Genomic DNA, 23,753 nt, shown 5'->3' with positions numbered 1-23,753 from the left:
TTATGTCCCCCGGTATTATAGGTGACCATGAGTGATCTAGTTCTCAAGTACAAAGTGCGTGGTCTCTCAGCAATGTTGCACACGCTCCTACGCAAAAACGCATTTAACTTAGACTATTCGACTTGGGAGCTCAGCGGACAGTTCGACGTTGTCACTACCCCCATTTTGCCGTGCGTCCAAAAATGGACGACATACCCGACGGGTCACTGCCAACAGGGTGCTGTGCGCAAAAAACAGAAGTAAGATCCAAAGTGATGGGCTTTAAAACACCCGGTTCAATTTCGAAGTGCCGTGTGCAAACAGAGCAAAGAAAATTACGAAGGATGAATACGATGGATGTAATCTCTTGTCCGCAGTTTGCTCTAGACGAAGGTTAGTACATCAACTTGGAGCTAAAGTTGGCCGAGCAGGAAGAGTTTCGCCGACGAACCAGTTTCCCGCGTCTTGGTCAAGGTTCTATTTCTGATCCATCTTTTTGACGGTTTGCCAAAAAGGCCCGTTCAGCAGACGATCAGCCAGAGGCGGGAAATTTCTTTTAGCGCGCAAGCTGCTTTCCCTCTCTACATCTCGATATAACTACAGCTCATCGTCTTAGGATTCTTGTGTGAGACGTCGTATAGCGTAGTAAGTAACACTATTTCATATCATAATTACACCAGTCAATGCGCTCATTTGATCACGGGGAGTTCATAGCAAACGCTTCGTGACCTCTGACATTGGAATTTTTCATGCGAACTGATGTGTGGTGCGATGGTATCGGGTTATCGGAATATGAGACGGTCATGAGTTGTCTTATATCTTCATCTCGCTGTCTGACTCTTCCTCTACCTCCCTCTCTCCAACCCATCTCCTTCCTTCTCTCTCTCTCTCTCTCTCTCTTACTCTCTCTTACTCTCTCTATATCTATCTATCTTTGTATCTCTCTTTTGAACGTCATTCCGAATACGTTTCAATTTCCGAATAGTGATATTAAATATTATGTTTCTTTCAATGTTTTTTCCTTTGAAAAATCAGCCAAGATATAGAGCAGTGGATCGAAATGTTCAGATAAGACATATTATAGCCTTGCAAGCACTTTTCAGATTTATTGATCGATCTAATAAATGATAACTCACCTGCGAGAAAAGAAAAATCGACGTCTTTGCACTTCAGTTCAGAAAAGTAACCTTCTTGGGAATATGAACTATCAATCATAAAAATAATTTTATATAATGACTTCAAAATTTCCCTCTAATCATATCACTTAACAACTGGTTCCGACTGTCCTATAACATAAGGAACTGTTTCTTAGGTGACAAGATAATGTCAGTCCATTTTGTCATCAAAATAGATGCATACGAAAGAAAACAAGAAGTGTCATTGGGAAAACGAGCAGCCATTGAATTTCCTCTTGATGTGTTTGACATTGTGCGTCCCCTATATCAAAACATAACAACAGATTGAAATAGATGTAAATACGTTATGACTCTTCAAGGAATATTGATATGTGCAATTGCATACAAACTATGTTGGTGTTGAAGCTGAACAAACTTAGGTGAGTATAGGGAGAGTGAAACACCACGATTTCAAATCTGAAATTTGCAATCTTGCGAATGTAGCTGCCGCGAAATGTGAATTTCATCACTATTTCATAAAACAAATAATGAACGGTTTTTAAGTCGGATTTTGTAAATTACCCACCCAAAGTTGTCAGATAATTATTCTCTCAACGGTCTATGAAATTTGCATTATTGATATATTACCTTGGTATTCACCTACCTATGGACCTGTGAAAAACTCAGTTTATCTATATTCGTCAAGAGACGAAAACAACACAAACATTGTGTCACGTGTTACATTATGTTGCAATCTGTCATATTATGTTTTGTTTTTTTAGTATGTTATATTGAATGAGAGAGACACACATATACATATATATATTCAGCTTTTAATGTGATGTATTTTCACCTGTAGCCATATGACAATCTGCTCATTATAATGGTCTATGTTAAACTTTGTGTTACACTGATATGTTTGCATACACATCACTTATAAACCCACCTATCCATAAATATATCCACCGGCCATTAGTATATACCTATCGATACGACACGTGTTTGTGTCTGCCTATATTATGTACTCCTGTATAATTGTAATCATAGAATTATCTCACAATCCTACTAGCAACTCTCTTTCCTGTTTGTCCTGCAGTACAGCTTTGTAGTATACATTCAAGGTGCCAAAACCACATGCATAATTAGCATGGGCTGTTCGGCGCCCTTCTGAGTGCCCGTAATGTAATTGGATGATTGACGGTAAGGTGCAGCTATCTATCTGGTCCAGCTGCTGTGCCAGGTCGTACAGTGCGTGTTGTCATAAATAGTCCTCGCAAGGATTATCACGTCCTAGTCCTCGATGGTGGCCTTACGACATACTGTGGCCATAAGTCACTTAAATCGCTTCTCGTGCTCCTCACTTACAACCGATACCGATGCTTGGAGCGTCCTGTATAGCCTCCATTCAGAGGTCTTTGAGTCATGCTCCCGGGAATTCGGGGAATGCAACTCGCACTCAAGCAGTGAATCTTCGTAACCTAGTTCCAAGGGCACGGTTATATTTTATCTATGCGTGTCCCTTGTCGGTGCATCCATTCTGCAAGGCGCCTCCCGCTCTTATAGTTGCTTTTCCTGTGCGTGTCGACTGGCAATATGGTATCGCACAACTACAGTGTACTGCACATCCGCGCTGGCTGTTTGGATAGCGGTGGAATCAAAGCAAGGTGTAAATGATAATGTCTGGAAACTTAGACTATGATTTTGATGCCCCCTGGGAGAAAAAGAGTTAAGTCCTCGTGAGGCCATGATCATGTCGAACGACAGCTGTACTTTCGTGTCACACTGACGGTCCATCAATGAGGCGCCCTCCGTAACTGATGTGATAGGCTAGTCTGATATCTCTAAGGGGCCTACACTGTACTCAAATAATAGATATTTCTTCTTTGGATATACAAGGCCCCTAATAACAGTCTATTCCATTCGCTTGTGGGTACATCTCAACTCTTGGAATGCATAATTGTATGAACCAGTTGTTAATCTGTCGAGCAAACCACTCGCAAGCTCTCTTGGTTATCAGGAAAAATCTTTATCATAGCGATCATACTATACAGACAATTTAATTATATTTTAGTAAACTAATCATTTGTGGCAAATCTAAAGGAGTTTTGAAATCTCTCTGTGTGTAGTATGTGTGTGTGCGCGCGGGCGCGTGTTTGTGTTTGTGTAAATTTATTTTATGTAAACACTAAAATGTGTTAAGTGTAATTCTATATGGATTGTATTGATTTACTGATTTTTTTTTTCATTGTACAACTAATACGGGTATTCACCTATTTGAATAGGAAGTGTTGTTCTACGCCCAAAAAAGAAAAAGTTAAAATATTTACATCGAGTATAAAGTTGTCGCTTTAACAATGATTTTTGTTGTATTGACAGGGTAAGCTGTTTATTTTCTTTCCAACCTACCTTTCGACGCGTCTTGTAATAGAATATCACCGGTATTTCGCCTGTGATATAGGCCTACCTTTAGCAGGTCAGAAGATGCAGACAGCTTCACTGATTTAACATCTACCTAAGATGGCAGGTTTCTGATACTGTTAGTGGTCTAATGACTTATTTGGTGATCAAACTATTAAGGTCATGCTTCGACAAATCGAATGTATTAGAGTGACTTTAGACGCCATCAACTCGCTGTTGCTCGTAGAAATCAGTTTTATTAAAAGTTAAAGAAACATGTTTAAAGTTAAGGTTTTGATACCAAATTATATTCCCATTGCGAAGTAGAAGATATCCCTCTAAGAGTCTTGTTTTAAAGAGTTTCCTTGAGCAAAATTATCACCATGATTTCTATACAGGAGAATGAAATAACATTTGGAAGACACTCAGATGTCGATCACTCAGTTCCAGTTCTATAAACCAGAAGGAGGATGTTTACTACTCCCAAGGTATACATAATATAGCCCGCGAGTGTTACGAGATAAACATTGCAGATTGAATTGACAGGTCAAATGCGATGGATCGCGCGTGCCTATATCACCATGAATTTGCTATCGTGTGACCGGATGGGTTATCAGTCACAAGGTGGTAGTAAAGCATTCCAGACGTGTCCGTAAAGTGCGCGCAACTTTAACGTTGCATTAAAGAGGGTTGTCCTTGGTCAACAAACAGGGGCGGACACAACAAGAACAATATACGGAAAGCAAGAAGAAAACGTGCGAATGGATCAGATAAAGATTCCCTTCTCCTGATGTGCCCTACCAGAAATGCCGCGAATATTAGTGATTGCGCAAATACCGTATTTTGTTTTCCTTTGTGTGGGTGATGGGTGAAAATACGAGGCATTTTGAGGTCATGTATCCCATCATTCCATCATTTCCGGGCCAGGTTTCTACTCTGACACATTGAGCCTTACGTGTGCATAAGCTTTAGATACAGATCGGACCACGACAATTCTTGCTTTGAGATCCTCTGTTGGGAGTTATATACTAGCATTATGTCAAGAAGTGAAAAAGGAAAAAAAGGTGAATAAATGACATGAATACCGTATAATTAGGTGATCCATTAAATATCACAGATCACTTTTTGTATCTGCACGAATTCTTTTCACAATTTATAAGCGTTGTAAATAATTTCAAATAGCCTTATTTTGTGTCCATATTTTTAAAGCAAGATTCAAAGATATCGTTTTGCCCCAACCCGAATAGCAAAAGATATATATGACCGATCCCCTCCCCCCCCCTCCTCCTTGGGGAATTGTTTTGTTTTGTTTTTTCGGCGGTGCGGTTTCGGATTTTTGTAAAATCCAGCAAAAAGGCATACCAAATAATTCTTAAACCAAGATATATTATATTCTTTAATCAAATTTTGATCAATCACGTGAAAAAGATTATCATGACTTATCTGTTCATACTCTTATACGATATACTGCATCAATCATTCTTGTTTCTCTTTGAATTGAGAATCAACCATTAGGATGACCGATCCCATTGTTATACTATAGGACACACTTACATTTTGTTTCAACTATTAATAGGGAGCTTTAGATTTTAGACGCGCGGACGTTCAGAGGAAAAAAAAAACATGTTCTGAGCGTGCGCAGAAGCGTGGGTCAAATTGACGCACGCTTCTGCGCACGCTTAGAACATGTTTTTTTTTTTTCCCTCTGAACGTCCGTGCGTCTAAAATCTAAAGCTCCCTAATGGTCTTTTGGGGGCGAAATCGACAAAAAGAATATCCCTGAGGCAAAACAGTGAAATGTTGAACGACTGTGTAGATGTATAGAATGAGGAAGAGTGCTGATTGTGATGAGAGCAAAATTTGAGCCTTTTCGCTATATACCAGGAAAGTTCTTCACCCTAGATTCAATCACCAGAAATTAATGAAAATGCATTTAATTGAACTCATGATTTCTTATATACGATTTACACAAACACACACACACACACACACACACACACACATATATATATATATATATATATATATATATAATATATACATAATATGAATATATAGTTTTCGCTACCAGAAAAGTTCTTCACCCTAGATTCAATCACCAGAATTAATGAAAACCATTTAATTGAACTCGTGATTTCTTATATACGATTTACACACACACGCGCGCGCGCGCAGATATATAATAATATATATCTATATATATATATATAATATTTTATTTATATATATATATTATATACATATATATATATATACATATATATATTATGAAAGTGCGAATTACTCAAATTAGGCCTACTTGAAGGAAGTATCATGACTCAGAATACGCAATGAAAGTTTCCTCCTCAAACCAAAGTGTCACATTCGACATAGACTTCTTGACATCAAACATATTTCTTTCCTGATCATTTTCTATTCGTCTCTGTTCTGGTCTATGTATGGTCGACTCTTTATGTATTAAAAGAAATAAATCTACATCAGATCATATTACATTATTTCAATAATGGGAGAGCAGTTGGGGGGGGGGGAAAGAAGTCACTGAGTGTGAAACTATGAGGAGAATGAGGACTGTCGAGAAATGGGTCGTCGAGGTTACCCTGGCGACGCAATTAACTCGTCATCTCATATAATCCCTCTGCCTTCTGCTTCGAGACTCGAGCAGACGACAGGGGTTGCTGACAGGACTGGTGATTGCGCGGGAATTAGGGAAAATTGACCAGTTCCCTCTAACGCGCTCTGGATTTCCTCCTTCGAGGAAAATGACGTCCAAGCATGGCAAGGGAGGGGTCATTTGGTCACTGGCCTGGATTTAGGAATGTACATATATTTTGTAGTATTTCCCCATTCCGCAAACATGTGTTTTATGTACATCGGTCCCTGGGCTGCCACGTGTTCAAGCTTTTGCTTATAGTAGCACTCCTTCTTCCGCATAATTTTTTTCAGGTAATCATTTGGAACTTTGGTAATACGAGTTATAATATTGCTAATGGAATCAATTTACACATCAATTTCCCTTCTTTGAATCATGTACATTGTAATCTGCTTACTGATATTTTATGTGATATTACTGAAAAGAATCTTGATTTATGTATGAAATTGTGCTGGAAGAAAAATAAATCAAACAAACAAACATACCGCACTACACCAAGTTAGTTTCCTTTTAGTTCTGACATTTTACATGATATAGGCCTAAAGCGGTGACACTTTCGCTCCTGCGGCTATTGCTCCGGTCCTATTTTCCCCAGACTAGGGATTATATAGGGTAAGGGTTGTGACAAGGTTTTATGCTCAGTTTAGATGTAAGGATTAGGATCAGACTTAGGGTTATGTTTGTGGGTAGAATTTATGTTTCGCCTAGCATGCAAATATTTATGATGGGAGCAACTGTAGCAGGAACCGTCATGGAACCCCTAAAGCAAATTAAAGATTATCCTCCTGGATAAAATCTAACGAAATTATGGAAGGAGAAGATGGGATAATGGGCATGGGTTTGAGGAAATATGTACTATCCCTTGCCAGATAATTTTGTGTCACTTTAAGGCGGACTTGACAGGGAAGGGCTTAAACAAAAAACAATAAAAATGTATTACATCGCTGTTTCTACCAGTTATCATTGTTCTTTACCACTCAATGGAGTTAAAGAATGACATTATTCCTTTTTAAAGGAGGGTTTGCACGAAACTAGGCTGTATTTAGATCAGAAAATCTGATGGAATTTTCTTTGTCGATATAAACACATTTTTCTCCATTGTGTAGGCAAAATATCAGATTTGTAGTTGTGATATGCCACAGGGAAAACAGGAATCTGTGATTTGCTCAAGCCTGTTACTGCTCATGAAATCAATACGTGACAAAGCGCTCAAGTAGCTTGTTACGGTAGCGTTAACGGGTCAAAACCGAAAGGAAAATCCTATCCTGGGCTGCCAGGCTTCACGCTGTGCCGAGCACGTGTATTTAGTAAGTGGTCTATCGTTAGTGCCGGTGTCAAAGGGCAAAGGTCGTAGACAGGCTGAGCGAATCAGCTTAGCGATGTGGTAATTACTTTGGACGGTGCCGCATGAAACTGTTTAGACGCGCGCAGTGGAATGTCGAATTGATTGACTGGTTTCTCATTGTTTGCTAGCAGACCAAGTAAAAACAAACATGCATGCCAAACAGGCGGTGCGAGCGACTGAAGGTATCAGACACAATCTGCTTCAGAGGTCTAGCCGAAGTTAAGGTGTTCTCAAATGGCGAAGCGTGTTTTGACAGAGTTTAGCTGGTAAGTTTTCGAAATGGAATGTACAGTGTACCATTATCCATAATCATGAGGTCATGTACATGCACAGACACACGCGAATAAACTCTTTCACCCCAAAAATATGATAAAGTGAGAACAGAATAAAGATACAATACTAGTTAGTAGTCTTACAGGGAAATAAATTTTATAATTTCCCGAGGATAACAACTTAAAAATTGACAAGTGGAGACAATGACGACTGATGTAGTCTACAGAAATTCGTTTATGATATTCAATACTGTCTTCATCATAGTATTATACTCTATAAGTTCATGAACGACAGCTACAAATCGTTTGATAAAAAGCAAGCCTGTATTCCGTTGTTTCGGAAAACACCTTAAATTGCCACTAGCTAGTCGATGTGACACGGTGACACTGTGTCAAGACGGTGTAGTAGTTTAGACTCTAAACTATACCTCTGTATTGTTTTTAAAATACTATATACCTCTGTATTGTTTTTAAAATACTAATAGATGAATAAATGAAATGAAACGAAACATAGCAAGGGTACATTAATTTGGTTCCTGCACAATGATCCCATTAGATTTTCAACCTTATAAACAGATCTTCTCGAGCTGCGAGCCAACAGTATAATGTGTCGGGAGTAATTCAGAGGGGAGATTAATTATATGGGAGACTTGTAGCGCATCAATCGTGTATCATCATTATAAAGGCTACATAAAGTGACGAAATAATGTTTCAAATGTCAGCATTGGTTAAATGAGGGCGCTGTTCTATAGTGGCATTTAATTGAGGGTGATAAACGGTCGATGGTTAATGATATGGTATCGCTGAACGAGTTTCCAGCCGCTCCCTCATAGCAAGGATTGTTGTGTTAACCCGTTCCATACTGAATTCTGAAATCCCCATAGATTTAATTTACAGGCCACCAGGTTTTTTGTAAGGAACGAGTTAATTAGTTTCTTTCTTGGAGAGTGTGACACGACATTACCATGATTGGTCATCAACTGACTCTACACGGCGATTGGCATTCATCACGTTCATCAGTGCGCCGATTTCTGTCGAGATTCCCACTGGCCGGGACAAACTTTGAAACAATGGGCTTTGCATTAAAACCTGATACCTTTAAACATGATGTGATTCCTTCTTTGATTTATATCATGTTTCAGTCTAATAGAACTTTATACACTCGACTGAACAAGCAAGTAATGGCATCTGTTTACGCACCGGATACTTGTTCAAGTATCCCCAAGAATTATTTTAATGTACCTGATGTGTTGAATTCTCTTTTAAACGACATTCATAAATGTTCATTGTATTCCTTTTCATCTTCATCTGTTCAGTTAGGAATGCCCACTAATGCAATCTCATTGAGACTGTGATAATGATCTCTCTCCAACTGAGGTCGACGTCCTGTGACTTTTATGATGAATGATAACATAAAGAAAAGAAATGTAGAATCACCCAAGAACTCAAATCTGCAAGTACTATATTCCAGAATACTAAAAGATTAAATCATTTTCTTTCTCTATTTTTCTTTACTTCCTTCTGTCTTCTGCAATCTTCAGTATACAGACTTGAATAATGAAGACCATTTTAAGGAAAAAAAAACACGTAGATTTCGCCCGCAATAATTACAGAACAACCGAGACAGCTCTCTCCTTTACGATGTAATACAGAAATGACCATATCCGGGATAATAGGTATTTTAGATTTTGTCTTGACATGAGTTGCGTTCATGTTGTAAGTGATTAGCACAAAGCATTATGGGTCATGGCAGTAGCTTCTCTCTTGTTATCAACACCCGGACGGACCTGCTATCTTCACCCCACCCCCACCCCCTCGCCCACACACCACCACCACCACTATACCACCACTTCCAACCTCCCAATCAATGCCAATCGTAGAAAGGGGGAAAACTCGCTTCATTCCATGCCCATATTGGGCGGGCGCGGCGGCGCGCGTGGTATGTGACCGGATGACTTCTTTGGGTGTGCGAGCAATTCGCAACACGTCCGCGCTCCCCCCGCCTCGCTGCCTGACCCTCCGTGCTTGTTTAGGAGCGACACGTTGGGATTACAACAGGAGTGCCGGACGGATTGTAGTACAGCTACTGTCTACAGCCTTGGCTCCTTGTTTTCAGAATTACTTTAATTCCATTCCGGCAATGTACCGTTGGCCCAAGCACTGCGAGTGTTCAGGGCGTCATCTCCACAGTCTTATCTCCCCCATCCGATTTCGAGCAAATGCATGATTATGAAATGATTTCGAGGTCTCAGAGATTATAATTCCGTGTAGGCCTTTGTGTTTGATCTAATGGTAAAGTAAACTAAAATGAACGGACCGGAAAATCGTAGAATACAATTTGAAGCGTCATTGCCTCACGATTTTTAATTGTGTTGCTTCAAAATTATGCAAATGCCTTTTTTTTTAATGGAGTCGAGAATCACCTTTCTTGTAGTCTATAAACTAGTCTGAAGGGAACATTAAAGTATATCGTTCGTTTTCTCTGATTTCACTCTGTTTCTCGAAGTCTACTTGAACAAGAAATGGTGTTTCCCTTAACACTGTGCTATTGGCCTTACGAGCCGAACGTATATATATACGTGGTCGATTTCGTGCTCAGTGTGGTTATGGAACACGCTCCGATAGGACAACCAAACAAACTAACGAACGAACACTCTTCCAGAATTTGGGGGAGATCGACCAGACGGAGGGCAGTGGATTTTATGGGGTAAGCGAAAAAGAGGAAAAGAATTTAAAAAAAAAAGCATAGGAGAAATTACGTCGAAGATGATTTACAGTATACGCAGAATAGTAAACGAAGTTGTAACCCTCAGGATACCAGGCCTGAAATAACAGGAAAGACATTTTAATAATAGCACTTCATTTTTTCAATTGACATTCATTTCCATTCGTCCACAAAAACCGTAGCAAAATACAAAGTATATAAGGTCTACATTACACAATCATTATTTTATCATTTTGTAGAAAATACATTATAAAGGTATCATGAGGGTATAATAAACTATGCATACAATGTCATTAAAAACCGATGAATTATAATTACTATTAATCGTTATTAATCATAATTAGAGCCATCATCACGATCTTGTTAAACACATGTGTGTCTGAATCAAGGTGGTCAACTTCTAAATAGCAAGTCTTAATGATCTTCCTGAGATGTGAACATGTTAATAGTCTATGCGTCTACATGATACTTGGATGTACGCCATGAAAATCATTAAGGGGGAAATGGTTAAACGTTCCGATTGAATAGTCAGAGAACGATACTCTTTTAAACCCCTTTTTGATCTTCAAGCTTTTTCACATCCAAATCCAGATGCTATACCATGAAACAACCTTAAACTGCGCCCTCAATACGACACTGCTTTTGATGTGTAGATGGCAAAATGCATGGCCAGATTGATGGGGGGGGGGGGTTCTGTCAGTAGATCGTCAATGGATGAAGCTGGGCTGCACTGCTGCCAAGCTGTCAATGTAACTCTTACCGCAATGTTATGACACAAGAAAATCACATGCTGTCAGTCATGGCTAGCATAGGTCGTGAATACATGCTGTAATAGGCCTATCATTTACAACAATTTCCCGAGGGTACGTGCGTGCGTGCATCTTTGTTCGTGGGTCACGACCCCGTCACATACACATTGTGCAACATATAAGCTATGTCCAGAGTTGGGAAAGTATACTCTCCCCAATGTCACTCTGTTCTAATATCATCATAGCCTTCGTCAAGGGGATTCTATTTTATTATTTTTCCTCAGTGTTTGTTTGTTTGTTGGTTGCTTGGTTGCTTGCTTGTACATAACGTTGGGTAGTAAAGTCGAAAAATTATGAACGGATCCCGATAAAATAATACGCATTGAGATAAACAGGCCCTGGGAGAAGCAGGGGCGGCACCTGCAGCACACCTGACTCTTAAGAGTGCCCCCCCCCCCTCCCCACATCTTGGTTGCTGCGATTAGATATTAGATTTTCGAAATCATTGAAAAAATAACAGAATTTAGTTATTCGGGGTTTTTTTTCCTCCAACTTAAATGATTAACCAACTTTTCCTCTTTGTGACTGAAAATCTTTTTAAAAAATGGATATTACTCCCCATTTATAACATCTTACACAAGATCGTTGAATTCCAATTCTAAGAATACAAAAGCTCCCTCATATGGGAGGCCCTCCCCCCCCCCCACCCCCACCCCCCCCCCCCCCCCCCCCCCACCCCCAGCTCGGTCGCTGCGATCCATCGCTTGTGTACTCCACCACAATGTTGAATATCTTCGTTGTCCCCAACTCACACAGAATGCATTCCATTATTATTACGTGTGCGTACTATAGCCTATACACTGTCTAGTATAATAAATCATTATTTTATATGTGTATGTATAGCAATATTATGCATAGATTTCAGCCATCAATGGAAAAAAAATGTAAATCAGGTCAAACAAAAATCAGTTTATTGATTGAGGAGCATTGATAAATCAGCACTAATTTTGTAATCAAATTGAAACTGAGTTAAGTTAAAGCCAAATGTATAGCTATTAGAATTATATTCGTATATAATATTTAGTGACATGGGGTTAAGTTCATAAAGTAATTACACTATCGACCAATAGACAATCCTGAAGAGCAGTAATTGTACCAGCAGGGGCAGCACTCCTCCACTTTTTACAATAATAAAACCCATAAAGACATACACACACTGTCTTATTGACGAAAACACTCGGCATCAGTTGTGCCCAAATGTGACCCTGCACCTCAAAACAAACAAAAAGTCGCCAGACATGAATTTTTAGTTAAGACCATATTCTGAAAGAGCAGACTTTAAGCTTTAAAATGATGTATAACTCAAATCAAATGGACTCTCCTAACCTATCTAAATATTGGAAAGAAAGCACAAACTCAGGAAAAGTGTGAACTGAGAAAAGAGGCTCTAAAGTACAGTGTCTATTCAAGCGCTTAATCTTTACTAAACCGTGCTGGCTGTGCGATGAATGGGACAAAAAACAGGAAGTAAACCACCAGAGTAACAACACTGAAGGGATTATCAGATTAAACTGAGGTTAAGCGTGCCTCATTAACACATTCCGTCCATAATTAATGCCAACTTTCAAAGCAGTAGCACTTTCAAAAGTTATTAGAGTTGAAAGTGAAGAGTGTGGACAAGGTTTTCCAGAAATGAAAAAGGGATTCTAAAGACACACCTAATCACACTATTTCACCAAAAATGTTCGAGATAAACTGCTAAAAAAACACTTTCCCGCCCGTTTTATGATACCAAATTTTAGCATAATGTAAAAGAAGATCCGCTCTTTCAGAAAACATGAAAAAGTCAAGTTCGGCTAGGTTGACCCATTTCACTTATTTTCAGTCCTCACGCAAAATCAGTGTGTGCGACTTTATGTTCGTTTTGAGGTGCACGGTCATAAATGACACTACTTCTTGTCTTTCCCTATGACCGGTATACAGATCAGGTATATAAGATGAATAAATCGACATTATTACCTTGTAGAAAACCATTCAGAAGAAACATTCAACAGAAAGTACTGATTTCGGTCATGGTTCTTTTAGCGTCCTTGTTCATGAATGGAGGAGAAGCTATCATACCCAACATATACATGAGACTCCAAACCTACTGTAGGAATTTATGACGAAGGGACACAGCATGGAACGGAAAACATTTCTCAGAAAAAAAGGCAGAAACAAAATTAGAGACAAATGCTGCGTCGCTATTTCGGCCGTTACAACAAGGCGATGGAAGACATATTTTCGTGGCAAATCCTTGAGACTCATCTGCTCTTAATGCAGACTGCGACTTTAGGAACAACTGTTCCTGTCATATTACGGAATCTCTCTGAGGTGCTGACGGTGGTGGACTGGCCAGGGCGATAGCAGCTGCGGTAGTGCAAGGAGATTTGTATGAAAATCCCAGGAGTTACGTCTGTACTCCAGACCAGTCAGTGTAACCTTGTTCCTAGAATTCATGCAGTGTATCATGCTGTGGACGCACTTTGAAACACTGTGTACTTATTAAGCCTACCACAGAGTGAAAGTGTTTCATATAATACTCATCAATCTCATTGTGGGTTTTAAGTTGTATAGGCCCACTATCACACCGATTCATTGGTGGTCAGAGTGAGTTATCACATTACACTGATGAGACATGACTCACAATTGATATTTCATTCATTTCATTTATTTGATTTTCCAACTACATTTTAATTGCATCATAATATTTGCATATAGTTATATAATATGAAATCAATAAGCCTCATGTCTTATATAAGAAAAATATACTGTAATGAAAATCTTCAATCACAAAAATGTTGTTGAAAATGGTGGGGACTGCTGGCTGAAACGGTGTTTACGTTTGCAACACTGTTAAAGTTTCTTCATCACTGCTCCGCTGCAAAAATTTCACACTGTTTCAATTTAATATACATGTACCTAACAGAGAACTCACGAAAGCATTTATTTTGGTATACAATGGGTCCTTAATTGGTTCTCGATTGAATTTGGATTCTCGATCTTTTGTGTTGTACTACATAAGTTAACTGGTGAAACACTTGGGTTACAGTTCGTTAGTCCGAAGATAAAATTGCGGTTCTTTATTCGGAGGTTCTTTAACCCGAAAAATGAAATAAGGTTTGCTTTTCCAAAGGTGCGTATAACGTGTATAAAAGTACACACCGTTTTACTACATTTTCGGATAAACCTTCGGAATAACGAACCTCATGAACATTCGGAGTAACACCACAAATGTTTGGTTTGACGAACTCTATTTCATTTTTGAATTAACAAACATCTAGGTATATGCAATTTTCCCAGCATGCTTTGAGAGCAGTCATTATACATAATACGGCCATTTGATCTAGGGCACCTTATATTTAAGTCCTTGCGACACAAGGAGCCAACCGACTGCCGCGTTCAAACAGCGGTTGCCCTAATTCATCAGGTTACACCAAGCTCATTAATGGATTCCTCCTCGTCAAGTACGAATCAGAATGAGGTGCTCGTGCTCACAAATACTTCTCTTAAATAAGGCCTGCAACCAATCTGATCCTCTACCTTTTTTTAGGTTCCGAACTATCATTGAGTTCAAAATGAGAAATGTGTTTTGTTTTATATTGTGCTGTTTTATTTTGTTTTTGCAGGGGGAAGTTGGTAGTACTAGCTATCTGCTCCTAGCAGATGCTGCTATAACTTATATGAAGCAAGAAAACTGCAGATAAAGAGATAACTTGATGGCATCTCAGCTATGTCTCATGATAAAGGAAGGAAAGAATGATAATGCGCCCCACATTCAATTGCCAGGCTCCATATATTTTTACAGTGGCATGATGTCCTGAGTGATGAGGAAAAGTTCATGTCGTTGTTGACACGGCTCATCGCGCGCTCGATTTTCGGGATATCCGAGTTATGTTTTGTTGTTGTTGTTTTTTTATTCAAGTTCTTTATTTCCATCGAACAGAAGCCGATAGAAGCAAAGAAGTAAAGAAACACAAGCTCTAAAGTACAGCACAACATGTATGTAAGAATTATTGTATCATGATGAGGCCAACAATGCATAAGTACTTTGCAGGATTTGCATTATTTTGTTAAGAACTAAATAAAGCGAAAAAATGATGAGTGTGCAACTAAAAAGCAGAGGTTTTAGACATGGATCAAACTGTAAACAATATGCAGGTAACATATCTGTCCAAAATGTATGGCCTATAATATGGTGAATAAAGAATTTGTTAGCTGTTATGATAAAAAAAAACATACTGCCAAAATACTAAGAGAGTACCTAGAAGCGCAAAATAAGATATCAATTTTGGGGGACAGAGACAAAATCCATTGAGCCGTGTGTACCAGAAAAACATGGTGACAAGAAAGAATACATACATACATACATACATACACACACAGCTGGTAACGGAAAACGAAGACCTAGATTGTTCCCATGAATTCACAAAGTTGTATCAAGGAGGAACTAGGCAAGCTCGCCTACTATACCCCCTTGGTTTTTATTATAGTTCGACTCATGAAAGCCTAACAGAAGTCTACTGCCGAAAATATCATCTTGTCATCATTGGACACGGTCATAAGCACCTCTGAATTTCACCGCACATCTTATGAAAGATGAAGAAATTGATTTTATCCGTTAAATCTGCTTTTGCTGACACTTTTAGGGAGAAACAAAAACTTGAACTTCTAAATTGTGTTGTGTATTTCAGAATCAGGTGTGCTTTTTAAAATTAAGAGATTTCTGAAAACTCTGCAAATCATAGTAATAACGGTATGTCGTGCACCTCGGTGGCAACGTATTGGATACACTGTACATAGCTTTTCGTGTAAATCAGTATTCTTGGGCGTTTATAAGTGCAATGTCCTGGGGACGCCAGAAGTTCTTGATTACTTACGCTGTTACCGGTATGTTCCTGATAAGAAGTGACAGATGTTCTCACGCACCTCGGATCGACCATCTCTATTACTCGACATAGAGATCTGCTGGTGGATAGGAAGAGCCGCAGCAACCTTGGACAAGCTATCCAAAAGGGTATGGCGTGGATGGGACAGCAGAAAGCTTACAGAGAATACTAAGATGCGTGTCTGTCAAGCACGATGTGTTCTCGGCACTTTCCTGTATGGCAATGAGACATGAACTACTCGAGGCAGGAACGCTGTCCGAACATCTTTTACATGCGATGCCTGTTTAATAGCATTCTGAGCATCTCCTATAGCTGGCAGGACCAAGTAGGCCTACCGCACAGCGACATCCTGGCCAGGGCTAAAATCCCAAATTTGTTTGCCATGCTGAGTCAGGAGTAATTTACCTGGATCTGTGGTACTCACACCAACCCCAGCCAGATTCAGGGAGGTTGCACGTACCCTTCATCAACGAGATGCAACCTCCTGCAGGGTTCCACATGCTGTTAGTAGAAAGGGACCAATAGTTTTTCCTTGGGCAGACATTCTCGCTTTTATTGTACTTAAGAGAGACATGTTCAATCATTCACTTCTGCACCTCCAGTGGCACACGACGTGAATTGCATCCCGGTAGACAGATTCCAAGGAGCTGCGATTGGGATTACTGTAACAAGTAACAAGTCAGAGACGTCTACGCTGGCTTAGGCATGTAGGGTGCTTTGAAGGTGAGCGTATTCCAAGGATCTTCTCTACGGCCAACTTGCTATTGGTAATTAGGGCCTACCAAAGGCACGGGATGTCCCATCTTGACAATGTCTGCAAACGGGACATGAAAGTCTGCAACATTGACCCTAATGACTGGGAAAAGTAGCCGCCTAACGACCGTGACAGTGACTGCTGGCGTAAAAAGGGTGAAGAGATGGCGCAGGCAAGCGGAGGAGGAGAGAACCCAGCAGGCAGCAGAGAAACGAGCCCACCACCATGCGACCGCAAGCAGCGAACAACCTCTGCTTCTTCCCGGCTGCGTCTGCACCAACCGCAACAGGAACTGTCACCATGGAATTGGGTTGCACAGTCACACCAGGCGCTGTTCACAACCCTAAGAGAAAACCTTCACCTGACGCACCGAGCATTGTCCTCCGGGACTGCACTGCCAACCAACCCACCAGCGATGAAGAGGCCCGGTTGGTACGCCACACGATGTCGAGAACGATGATGTCGATTTCCGCGGTGATGATGATAATGATGCAAGCACGACTTAGTGGCAGCGACGACGACGAAGGCGGTAAATGGTAATGGAGATGCCATACTGATGTGATCATGATGACGGATGACGTTCATTTCATTTCATTTCATTTCATTTCATTCATTTAAGCACGACACGTACTTGATTAGTCCGGAGACTGTTCTTACGCAGATCCGTGCGGATGAAATACAACATAAATATATCAGAAATTAAAAACAAAAAAATCATACATGAAAACAAAACAACACATAGAAAGCAGACAAATATGGTGATGAAACTACGGCACATCTAGACAGCAACAAACACCATCAATCAAACATATCCACATACAATTAGGTCTACTGTATAATTACATCGCCGCAGTTTAAAATAAAAGAGACGAAAACAAAGGAGAGTTCAGGAGAGAGAGCATACACTCAAATAATGATGAAAATGACGAAGATGACGACGACAATGATATGGATGAGCCGACAAGCTTAAGATATGCCACCAAGGCTAACCAAGGGTGATTCCACAGCCAGGAGAGCCTTAGAACCTTGACTCAAGTTAACCTGTCCGATGACTGTTAATCTTCGGACACTCAACAGACCGTCATCGGGTGTCGGCCAGACACCACAAGTAGTCATGATAGTCCTACAGCATTATCTGACACATATCTGACTGACTCGACACTTATATCCGATGCTTGCTCGACTTGCGACAGCATGGTGTCCGGACTAATACCCCATTTGACAGATATTTTTTTTTTCTCATCGGCACTCGTCGGAAGCAAAGGTTTTTTTTGCTTCCAACCACCTACCGAAGTGTATCGGATAGCAGTCTGATGAATGCGACTCGCGAGGGTCGGCTACTAGTATCAGCTTGGTGTCAGACAATACCACGTCGGGCGTCATCCAATGAGGCGAGATCGTCCGATGATGTCACTCGCGACATGTCTGTCACTGACCTGATAGCCGACCAGCACTAATCGGATACATCGGACGGTCATACGATATACACTTCAGTAGGTGCTCGGAAGAAGAAGAAGAACGAGAAGAAGAAGAAGAAGGAGGAGGAGGAGGAGGAAGAAGAAGAAGAAGAAGAAGAAGAGGAGGAGAAGAACAAGAACAAGAACAAAAAGAAAAGGCTTTGCTTCCGACGAGTGACCGGAGGGGAAACTGCCATGTGGAAGTGGGAGGGGGTTACTTAGAGGAACGCCTTTAATGTTTACTATACGGGCTGTTAAAACGAAATTACATTTTCTACTCCATCTTTATCTTTCATCTCTCTGTCTCTCTGTTTCTTCTCGTGTTGCTCTACCAGATCTGAAGAATGCCTTTCGGAGGAGGAAAGAAGTGTTCCCGTTGCGGAAAGTCAGTATATGCCGCGGAGGAGATTAAAACCAACTCGTTCTCCTACCACAAGCTTTGCCACAGATGCTGTAAGTAGTCCCCCCCCCCCCCCCCCCCCCCCCCCTTCCCCCCCCCCTCCTCCCAACCAATCTCATCCCATATACATCCACGTCAATCAAGGGGGAAAAAAGATGAAATACAAAGCTTTCAAAGTCGCATCACACCTGCAATAGAAATAAGTATGAAAACTTTTTTTCATCACTTTAAAATCGATCAGTTAACGGTTTTCAGTGATCACTGTTACAAAATATTGATACCATGCTCGTTCAATTTCATTTTCACCAGTCTGGTGCAGAAACATATAATTTACAATCAGAATGGTCCTCTGACCTTCTGAATCAAGCCCAATGCAGATGTAGCAATATAACAAATTTCATGCTGTTAGGAGTTATTATTGGCACGTGTTTCTACTGATATAATTTCTACATCTGTTTATTTGATTTGTGTGTGTGTGTCTTTGTTGTTGTTGTCGTTGTTTTTACTTTTATTTTGTTTGTTTGTTTGTTTGTTTGTTTGCTTGTTGCTGTTTTTTAATCTACACTTTGTATCATGTTCCCCGATTCCCAATTTCAACAATCATCTTAGTTCTTTGCGGTACCGGACTGGACTCAAAGACGGTAGCCCCACACGAGGATGAGCTCTACTGCAAAAAGTGTCACGCCCGCAAATTCGGCATTAAAGGTATTGGCTTTGGCATCGGTGGGGGCGCCCTCGGCATGGACGAAGGGGAACAGCTCGGCAACCTGCCCGACGAGAGTCTCAGGTGCGTTCGAGCACGAGTTCGTCCGCGAATGAGACCAAGGGTTGTGGAACAAGTGCGAGAACGTGGTACCACGATTCTCTCTGTCCTCATCCCCATGTTCAGATGCCAGTTAAACGGAGGAAACTCAAATATGCATGTGGATTGAATGAATTCAGCACCATTAGCAGAACACAACCGTGAAAGTTTGAGGAAAATTGGACGATCCTTTAAAAAGTTATGATTATTTTTTAAGTTTCACTGGATGAGAAGACTACAATATTTTGTGAGGCCACTCCTGGAAAACACTATATAAAGAACATTCAACATTTTTACTCTACCAGTATAACAACCGAATGAGAACTTAACTTTCCTCTTTCAGAAAGCAGGGGGAATGATACTACCCTTAAGATTATGTCAGTAACAAATCGAAGAAATGTGTACTTTGTACTTTTTTTCTTAAAGAATCAACTTTGTGGAACTGTGCATGGTAGTGCCAGTGACAGTAGTAAATAGAGTTAAGCAGCAGAAGTTGCTGTCGCGATATAAGATAGCTGAAATTATGTGAATAGCGTCATAAGTTCCTAAACTTCATAAACATCAGAAAAAGACACGTTTTAGATAAGAATATATTTTTTCAAATCATTCTTGTCTGTCTGTCTGTCTGTCTGTCTCAGTCCTAGTTTTATCTTGCAATTTTACAAAGTTGGTACTACTCTAATAGCAAAAGAAATCATCTTATGAAGATGTGGATGGGGCTGGTACAGTGCATGATTGTATCGATTATCAGAAGAACAGATATTTCTTGTTAGCATGTATGGAGTTATCAAAATAGGAATTGGATTTCTTGATTATAAATCCATGATAACAAATAACAATTTATTTACACAATTCTCGTAACTACAAGATTGGTAAGCCAGTGCAGGCGATTCATAATAGACATATGGTTTATATCGGCAAAGTTATTGTGGTGCTGTTGACGATGCTGCGGCAGAATAGACTGCAATTAATAAACGCCATCCCCCAGTTTGAATACGAAATATCGTAACGATTTGTTATATATACCAGAGCATGAATTTTTCCATTTCCCGCTATTACTTCCCCTCCCCACCCACCACCCACTCCTATTCTATCAAACTCTCCTTATTAATACCACCCCCTCTTATTATTATCATTCACCCATGGTACCATGCAGGAGTGCTCCCGCCATGGCCGCCGCCTACGCTCATTCCGACCTGACGGGAGTCTCGAGTATGGGCGGTGACCGCTGTTCAAGGTGCGGTGGATCCGTCTACGCAGCTGAGAAGAAAGTCGGTGCTAATGCCGTAAGAAAGTGCTCTTAACTACACCCCTCCTCCTCCTCTTTCTCCTCTTCACCTCCTCCTAAATAAGGGATTATTCTTCATCCTTTACTACTACTACTTTTCATACCTCTCCCTGTTCTCCCTCACATACTCTGGTCTACACATAATGGTACTCAGCAAATTCTGTTTCGGATATAACGCTGAGGTGACAGAGCCCTTTTGAATATTTGATATGTTTGTGGCTATTTCTCCCTCATATTAGCGGTTGTTAGTTGTCATGGTTGTCATTTGAAAATAATGCATTATCTTGAATACATAACACAAAGTTGTAATGAATTTTGATACCTATATAGGACAAATGAATGATCAGCCAAGAGCACTTCTACTTCCTCATAGCCAAAAGCAGAGGTGAACGCAATTAAAATTTCAAGAGGGTTGATTTGAATTTTGAATTACGATTATGATTACTATTATGGCGTATGCCACATTGTGGCGTGTACAAAAATCATACTCAACATCGAACTCAAACATGAAAACAAACACAAACTCAAACTCAAGCTCAAGCTCAAACTCAAACTCAAGCTCAAACTCAAACTCAAACTCAAACTCAAGCTCAAGCTCAAACTCAAACTCAAACTCAAGCTCAAACTCAAACTCAAGCTCAAACTCAAACTCAAACTCGAACTCAAACGCAGACTCAAACGCAAACTCAAACTCAAACTTAAACTCAAAGTCGATACTGATGCGGTGAAATGTGATCTAACCCTGCTCACTTTACATCGTTACCATGGAAACATCGATCTATAATGGTGTCACGTGTGGTCTCTCCTCGTTACAGATCTGGCACAACAAATGTTTCACCTGCTTCATGTGCAATAAGCGATTGGACTCGACAACTCTGGCGGACAAGGATGGCGAGATCTTCTGTAAAGGTGAGTTAGCAAAGGAGGACGAGCACAAGTTTAAAGTTGTGTGTGGATTACAATATTGTGGTTGCCATGGTAGCCAAAAGAGAAGGGACTTCTGATCGAAAACAATGATAATTAGATGGTGATTGTGGTGGCGCTAAGGATGATGATGGTGATGTTTACAATGCTTGTGATGATCATGGCCTACATGAAATCTATATAACGACGATGGCGTAACTTTCACAGATGATAACATTGTCATGTCGAAATGGTCAGATATCGGTAACCATAGTAACATGCATTATGGCGGTGAGGATGGTGAGTGAGATGACGAAAGTTTGAAATAATATTACGAAAATACAGACTAACACTTTGCTTTTTCAGTAATGTAGTATTCAATGAATGATAGAATAGGAGATGATGGTAAATAGAAAAAGTTTAAGAGACGGAAATAGAAAGATAGATAAATGGATAGATAGGTAGATAGGTAGATAGATATTAGATAGATAGATAGATAGATAGATAGATAGATAGATAAAAAGATAGGTATGTAATTCATAATCGGGGAGGGACAGGTAGATGGATTTTGTTCCGAGGTAAAGGCGTTCTGCAAGCGACATTTTTCTGTTTAATTTGCTAACACCTGCAGGTTGCTACGGCAAGGGCTTCGGACCCAAGGGCGTTGGCTTCGGAGGCGGAGCTGGCTCGCTATCAACCGAGTAGATTCAGAGAGAGAGCGACCGTATACCTAGGCCTACCTGATTATATCTTTGTCTTTTCCTTTCTCTTTTCTATCTCTCTCATTTCTCAACGGAAGCTCACTTATTTGTGAGAAGATATAAGACTAATGCAATTATTTATGTTCTTTGTGTATGGGTGTGTTCTGTCTCGAAGTCGTGTTTACAATAACAAAATAAATAGTATACGTAAAAAAATATACGTATTTTGTCTCCATTTTGGAGGGATAAAAAAATGACAGAGTCCTCCCTATATCCTGATGTCTAGAAACGAACTATTGTTTCATGCCGGTAGTCATGTAAATCTTGTTTATGCATGATGTTTTTCGGATTACGCAATTATTTTGGCCCCTTTTGGATATTTTCCATCACATCATGCTTGACTCCTCAGTTCTCGAAACTTATTTCATACTTTGAATTATTGTAACTAATCCATTATTTGAAGTCACTTTTAAAACAAACAGCCGAATTTTTTTTATTCATGTGATCTCTCAGTTGATCTTTTGGGGAAAAAAATAAGGATATAATTCATAACTTTTGTGTTTTTGTAGTATTCTGGTAATTTTAATGTGTCGTCCCATCTCCATCCTCACATTTATTGATCAACAGAATGCCTATTTCTGCAACCCCCTCAATAGTATAATTCAAGCCTATTACCCCCTTCTATTGATTACTTGTGTTGACATGTCGTTACTTTCTCTGCGTATAATTTATGTAATTGATCATATTGAGATGGAGAAAAAATAACTTAAATTTGAAGCTTGAAACTGTTTTATTTATTCTGTGATCAACCTTTTGAAGGTTTATTTGGATTGGTGCTATGTAATGCTAAACGCCGTGCGTGATAAGAAAACAACTCATGCATATATCGCTCTCCCGACGAAAAGAATATGGTCGGCAAGTATACAAGTACTAGTACTATAAGGTCCATTTTGTTATGGCCGTATAGTAATGCGTTATGGAGGGACAGATTGGTCCATTTGGTACCATGTTGACGCATGCGTACTAAAGCATATGAATGAGAAGTGATAATGGTCTCGTAGTTTATGAAGTGATTTACTACAAGTGACTATGTAAATATTATGAATTGTATACTTTCACCACTCAAAATCTACTTCATGTACATGATGTATCATTTACAGCTCGGATAGTTGTAGGTTTCACCGTACGTAGCCATCCCATGTTAGTACATTCTGCGCACAATGCATAAGCTTAGGGCTAGCCTCACTTAAAGACTGCTATTTGCTGCATGTTTTGTTCAGCGTTGCCT

The 23,753-nt window shown here is 39.9% G+C and overlaps 1 protein-coding gene across 1 annotated transcript; it reads left to right on the top strand.

Moving 5' to 3' along the window:
* The first annotated feature begins 368 nt into the window (after window positions 1-368).
* Window positions 369-22,563, top strand: LOC139709002 (cysteine and glycine-rich protein 1-like). The gene is made up of 6 exons (XM_071620968.1): window positions 369-624; window positions 18,707-18,824; window positions 19,381-19,558; window positions 20,730-20,859; window positions 21,677-21,770; window positions 22,396-22,563. The coding sequence occupies exons 2-6, from the start codon at window positions 18,716-18,718 to the stop codon at window positions 22,467-22,469; spliced, it is 585 nt and encodes a 194-aa protein (XP_071477069.1). The 5' UTR covers window positions 369-624; window positions 18,707-18,715; the 3' UTR covers window positions 22,470-22,563.
* Window positions 22,564-23,753: the final 1,190 nt, after the last annotated feature.

Source organism: Diadema antillarum, unplaced genomic scaffold (assembly GCF_040938485.1).
Source record: "Diadema antillarum isolate AM-2024a unplaced genomic scaffold, OU_Dant_1.0 seq00001397_RagTag, whole genome shotgun sequence".
Taxonomy (NCBI): domain Eukaryota; kingdom Metazoa; phylum Echinodermata; class Echinoidea; order Diadematoida; family Diadematidae; genus Diadema; species Diadema antillarum.
The sequence above is the reverse complement of the archived record's forward strand: the minus strand, read 5'-3'. Positions and strand labels throughout refer to the sequence as shown.

Excerpts from the sequence above, each read along its gene's own strand:
- LOC139709002 (XM_071620968.1), top strand. The coding sequence starts at position 18,716 with ATGCCTTTCGGAGGAGGAAAGAAGTGTTCCCGTTGCGGAAAGTCAGTA. Across the intron at positions 18,825-19,380 it reads CAAGCTTTGCCACAGATGCT|TTCTTTGCGGTACCGGACTG; the intron begins GTAAGTAGTCCC and ends CAATCATCTTAG. Across the intron at positions 21,771-22,395 it reads TGGCGAGATCTTCTGTAAAG|GTTGCTACGGCAAGGGCTTC; the intron begins GTGAGTTAGCAA and ends TAACACCTGCAG.